Here is a 6,000-nt window from a genome sequence, read left to right as displayed (position 1 = left end):
TCCGGCTCGGAGCGCTCGGCGATGCTCGCCCCGTGTGACCATCACTGAGACAACGCCCACCCTGCCACCCTCTGTGCTCTCTGCACCAGGAACACTTCACTCCTCACTCCTCTCCCCCTCCAGTCAGAATTAAACTCCCAGTGACCCACACAGGTGTGTTCCTCCCACCTGACCCCCGTGCTCTCCTCACCGCGAGTCAACGTGCAGCTTCCAGAGACTATTCCAGGAACAATTACTTTTATTAGTAAATATCTATCATCATGACATATTTCTCTTAAATAATCCCTGTGCTGTACTTTCACTGTTGATTCCATTAAGCACGCGGGATATTAACACCATTTTCAATGTTTCTAAGATTTACAGGAGTGTTAGCAAAGACACAGCTCATAACCACAACATCTGCTCATCTCCCAGCTTCCAACATTACACACACAACAAAGAAACACTCACTGAGAGAAAAGAATAAATTCTGGAGAATTTCACAAGTCATTAGACTATTTAAGTGTTTTGGAGAAGGCTGCTGATTTTAAAACTACTTTGGATCATGAGGAGAAATAAAAATTAGATTTAAGTTTAGCACTCTCTGGGTGTGGTGTGTCAGGCTCTGGGCTGGGATCTTCTAGTGCAGCAATGTGAGAATTACAGGATATTGATTTACAGCCACCAGGCCCCTGGGCCATGTGTCACTCTGCTCCTCCATCACCTCCTCACAGCCCTCTTTGGGTCACATCCCCAGGACACAGAGACAGTCCTGGGGACATAACTTTGGGACTCCACCAGAGAGATGGAACTTGGGCTGATCTCAGCAGTTACTTGGTTACATTCTGTGAGGGATTTGCAGACCGGGGGCTGTGCTGGTGCCTTAGATCTGCAGCAGCAAGGCCACACCAGCAAGCACCCACTTGGACGGGTTTTCCTTCGTTTTGAGGTTAAAAGTCCACACGTAGGTTGGCCCTCTCTGGCGTGTTTTGTACAGAGGACACGGGTACATGCCCCGGGTGTCCTGTTTGTCAGCAGGAACGGCCTTGATGAACACGACAGGCATGGCCGGGGTCAGCTCCTTGAGCCTGGCGTCCGTGATGATCCCGGTCTGTGAGGAAAGGAGGCAAAGCACTGGTCAGATTTCCAAGGTGTCCATCAGCTGCTCTGTGATGTACCTGAGCCCCCATGATCTTTATCCAAGCTGCTCCTACTGGGGAGATGCAAGCAGGGGCTGGAGGAGTGTGTTTGAGGAAGGAGGGTCTGGATGCAGCACCTCCCTGTCTCACCACAATGCAGACCATGCCCAGGGTCCAGCTGCCTGCACTCTCACCTGATGCTCAAACCTTCACATCCAAGCCAGACTTTGTGTGGGTACAGTGTCCCTGGTCCTGTCCAGCCACTTTATGAACAAAGTTTCACTTCTCGTGTCCTGGCTTCAACTGTGATGCAGCTTGAGGCCACTTCCTCTTGTCCTATTGCCAGGAAACCAGTGACAGGACAAGAGGAACGGCCTCAAGCTGTGCCAAGGGAGGCTCAGGCTGGACACCAGGAGGAAATTCTTCACTGAAAGGGTGATTAAACATTGGCAGGGGCTGTCCAGGGAGGTTTGGAGTGCCCATCCCTGGAGGTGTCCAAGGAAGGGCTGGAGGTGGCACTGAGTGCTCTGGGCTGGGGACAAGGTGGGGATTGGTCAAAGGTTGGACTCGATGGCCTGGGAGGGCTTTTCCAACCTCAGTGATCCTGGGATTATTCTCGTGCAGCTCTTTCTCAGAGTTTTGCCAGACCGGAATCACCTCGTGGGAGGTGTTGCTTGTGGTGGGAGAGAGGGTGGACACCTGAACCGCTGGGATGGAGAACAACCCTCACTTGAGAAGAGCCTGAAAGTCACCGAGTAAGGTCCCACCACAGCACCCCAATGTGAGCATGACCTGGGACACCCCTGTCTGGGCACTGAATGCACATGGGGCTTGTGTGGCCCCAAAAGGCACCACAGGCTTGTTCCCACTCTCATGGATGCAACCAAGAGAATTCAAAAGGACTTTCCTGTGGCAATATCACCATTAAATACCAAGTCCCTGCCATCCTCCTCCAAACAATGCCCTGCCCAGCAGGCTGCCCAACCCAGGAGAGGGAGAGAACCCTGCCAGGACAAGAAATCAAGTTTGTTTCTCTAATTGGGGTCTCTCTGGCATTTTTTTCTCTCTCTTCCTGACAATAAAATACCCTGCACATCAATCCATATCCAGGGAGAATTGCCTAATGGAGGCTAGAGAGACCAAATGAAAACAAATAGGGAAATGGAAAGGAAACTTTTCAGTGCTAAAGAAACTGCCTCTCACTGCAGCTGAGCTTCACATATCATCATTATTCCAAATGCTCTCGGATCAGAGTTGTGGGGTGAGATTCAGCCTCTCCAGTAGTTTATTTAGTTCTGCAAACGAGCGAAGAAAAATCCCTCTTGCCACACACCTTGGTTTAATTGTGCTAATGCCATCTGTTCTACTCAGCTATGATAAATCCAACTCTGGTTTAGGGTTTTATATTTCCAACGTGCTGAAAAAACATTAAATAATTTGTGTAATACCTTGCACAGTAGCTATTTATGAAACATTATTATGCAATCTTCTTAAATCCACACCTTTCATTTCTGAGACTGGGTTTTAATCAGGCCTTTTTTTTTTTTTTTTACTGCTGAGATTGCTTCAAATGTGATTTCCAAGAGATATTCTACCTGTTTCTGGGTTAACAAGAGCTGAAATCTTCCTGAGGTACCTCTGTGTAAGAGATCATTTTGTTATGTCTGGGCTGATTTTCATTTGCATTTTTTATCGCTCCCATCATCAGAAATTAATTCTGCTCTGAAAGCAATTTCTCCTGACTAGCAGCACGGCACTCCTGCTGAAAAGCCACCGTTCTGTGCCTGCAGAGCTCAGGCCTCAGATCCTAAAGGATCCCTCAGTTCTGCTTGCCCCAGATTCCCAGCAGGCAACTGAGAATGGGCTGAGGGCACAAAGAGCTGTCACAACCCAGGGGTGGTGACAGATGGGCCCAGAGCCAGCCCCTGTGACCCAAAGCCCTGCACTGTCTGCATGTGCAGGTGGTCCCAGCACAGGTTCCTCACACCACAGCCCCGTTGGGGTCAGCTGGCCCAGGGACCCCCAGCATGGCTTGGCTGCCTTTGGCATGGAGTCACCTGTTGGCAGGGAAGGGGGACACAGAGCCAGCAGGGATCCCTCCAAGGTGGTCCCAGAGTGGTGGTGGACAAGGGAAATGAGAAAAACTTCTTCCTTGGGAGGGTGGGCAGGCCCTGGCACAGGGTGCCCAGAGCAGCTGGGGCTGCCCCTGGATCCCTGGCAGTGCCCAAGGCCAGGCTGGACACTGGGGCTGGGAGCAGCCTGGGACAGTGGGAGGTGTCCCTGCCATGGTGGGGTGGAATGAGTTGATCTCTAAGGTCCCTTCCAGCCCACCCCAGTCTGGGATTCTGTGGTGCCATGCCAGGGGCTGTGCTGTCCACAGCTGGCAAAGCTCCCTGGAGCACACGAGGGTGTAAAACCCACCCCTGCCCTTCTCCCACCACGCTCCAACCCCGTTGGGGAGGGGCAGGGCACACTTTAGACATCAAACTCTCAATTGCTGAGAGCAAGAAAGCCAAGAATCTGTCAGCAGCATGAGATAAAATGTCTTAAAGTGTCCCCAGCCACAGCATCCCTCTGACTGCCACTGAGTCCCAGTGACTTGAACAGGGCTGCAGCAAGAGATCATTTGCACCCAAAATAATCTGCTTAGCTTCATTTCATCTAATAGCTGCCTGCTGTTTTGTAATGAATGTTTTATAAATTTAAGACACCCAAGGGCAAACATAAATGTTTAAATAAATAGAAAATTGTGAGTAGCAGAACACAGAAGGACTCTTTCCTTTTTTGGAGGCTCAACCTAAATGTGAAATATTCTTTTAAAAGTGGAGGTGTTCCCCAGAGGAATTCTCCTAAACGTGGTCTGCCATTTTTATCAGAGGATTAATTTGGAAGGAGCACACAACCCAAAAGAGCTGTGCACCTGTTTTAAAAGTCCTGCATCCATTAATGCACACTGGTACTCACTGGATTATAGGTAAAATGAATAGTTCCACTAGGTGGAAATGATATTTCAGTGTGAGCAGCAACCCATGAAAATATCCTTTTCCTCTCTGAAATAAATTGAAGCATGATACCCAGAGATTATGAATGGCTCCATAAACATAATTGCTCAGTATCTTTCAATCACAAGGAAAATGTAATCAGAAAACCACATTTACTGGAGTTGGGATGGTCTCTGAAGGCAAATCCCATTGCTGGATGCAATCACCCACATCAGTTATTGGAGGGAGGCAGAGGGGAGAAGCCAAGTATTTCCCAAAGATTTCTGGCTTTGCACCACCAAAACCTCTCACTCTTCACTCCCAGCACTGACTGGAGCTGGGTGAAACCCGGGCAGAACTCATTTTCTCATCATGGTGGCAAAGAAAACATAACAGCAGGCACTGGAATGTTCTTAAATGGAGTATTTGATATGCAGGACCAGGACTTTTTTAAAACACTCTCTGTTCTGGCGTGTCCTGCTGATTTCTGTCAGGTTTTTAGGGCAGCAGAAATCCAGTGCTCCCTGTGGTAGGGGCTGTGATCTCCCAGGGGTTGTGTATGGCAGCTACACCAGAGGCTTGGAGCAGGGAGCAGCCAGGGAAGTGTGGGGCCAGAGCTGGCAGATGGACAGGGCTGGGCCCTGTTCTGCTGCTGTGGCTTGTGCTGTGAGCAGAGAGATCTGGCCTGGCCCATGTGAGATCCTCACTGCAATCCTCCAGCAGAGCCTTTGCCAATGTTCCCGGCTGCCTGTGGCTTCCCAGACCCAATTCAGGCCATTTCCAGAGTGAAAAACAGCCTGGAGCTTTCAACTCCCTGAGGATATGTGATGAAATGGCATCCATCAGGCAGGTCCCAGCTTCCCCTAGTTTCCTATCCTTCATGGAAAACCGTTGCAGAGAGGGAGATGATAAATAAGTGGAATGTTAGACCAGAATTGCGAGGTCAGGCTGGGATTTGGAGTGTGACAGGCACGGCCTCGCTGCTCAGCACCCAGCACCACATCCCACAGCACTTAAACCAGCATCTCCAAGGCTGGCTTGGAGCCTGAAGAGCTGGGGCTGGCTCCAGAGCTGGTTTTGGCATGAGAACCTCTTCTCATGAGGGGGTAAGCTCGACACAGATATGAAAGTTCTGGGTGACCCACTTTGAGAAGCGTTGGCTCTCTCATGGATCAGCAGCAGCAGAGCATGAGCTGCTCACAGGAAGAGCTGCACAAAGCCCTGTCCTTGAATTCCCATGCACTGCACAAACTGGGGGTCCCAGCACAAACTGGGAGCCAGGGCACCACGGGCCAGGTGACTCAGAGGTCCGAGCCCACGGGGAACTGTCAGCCCAATGGCTCTCATTGTGCACACTGTGCTCCTGACAGCTGGGAACTGTCCCAAGGACTGACAGGGAGACCTTCACCCAGCTGTATTTAAGGGGTAGCTAGAGGATGAGATTCACTGCTGGTCACAGACCCTACCCAGGCAGATGGCATCCTGCAGCACCTGGCAGTGGAGGGACAGTGCTCTGGGTTTGGCACATGCAGCTCTGAGGATGTCCCCTCCTTTCTCCCCACTGCTGCCAAACAGGCAAGTGAGTGACCCCACAGAAGTCTGCCAGGTCACTTCTGGAGGCAGCAGTGGAACCACATCCGTGTGAAGGTGTGGGGACAATGCAGCCCTGAGAGGACCCCGTGGTTTGTGTCTGTAGCAGCACCTCAAGTACTGACTGAACCCTGAGGCTGAGATTCCCCTTGTACCAACGGGATGGTCGATGGTCAGTCCAAGCTGACCGCCCCACACATCCATGGAACACCCAGCTCCAAGGGGGGTTCCTCTGGCACCACCACCCTGAACATTCTGCACAGCCTTGGAACAGCTCCAAGGGGGGTTCCCCTGACACCTTGGACACCCAC

General features: G+C 51.0%; 1 protein-coding gene across 2 annotated transcripts in view; it reads right to left on the bottom strand.

Annotated features, from left to right (window-relative positions):
* Positions 1–266: 266 nt before the first annotated feature.
* DNAH9 (dynein axonemal heavy chain 9) overlaps positions 267–6,000 on the bottom strand; it is a 142,028-nt gene continuing 136,294 nt past the window's right edge. For both annotated transcript variants that reach the window (XM_069032621.1, XM_069032620.1), the window contains one exon: positions 267–1,090. In XM_069032621.1, the coding sequence (XP_068888722.1) occupies positions 863–1,090 (228 nt within the window). In that variant the 3' untranslated portion in view covers positions 267–862. The remainder of the gene's footprint in view (positions 1,091–6,000) is intronic.

This window comes from Aphelocoma coerulescens, chromosome 18 (genome assembly GCF_041296385.1).
Source record: "Aphelocoma coerulescens isolate FSJ_1873_10779 chromosome 18, UR_Acoe_1.0, whole genome shotgun sequence".
NCBI lineage: Eukaryota > Metazoa > Chordata > Aves > Passeriformes > Corvidae > Aphelocoma > Aphelocoma coerulescens.
The sequence above is the reverse complement of the archived record's forward strand: the minus strand, read 5'-3'. Positions and strand labels throughout refer to the sequence as shown.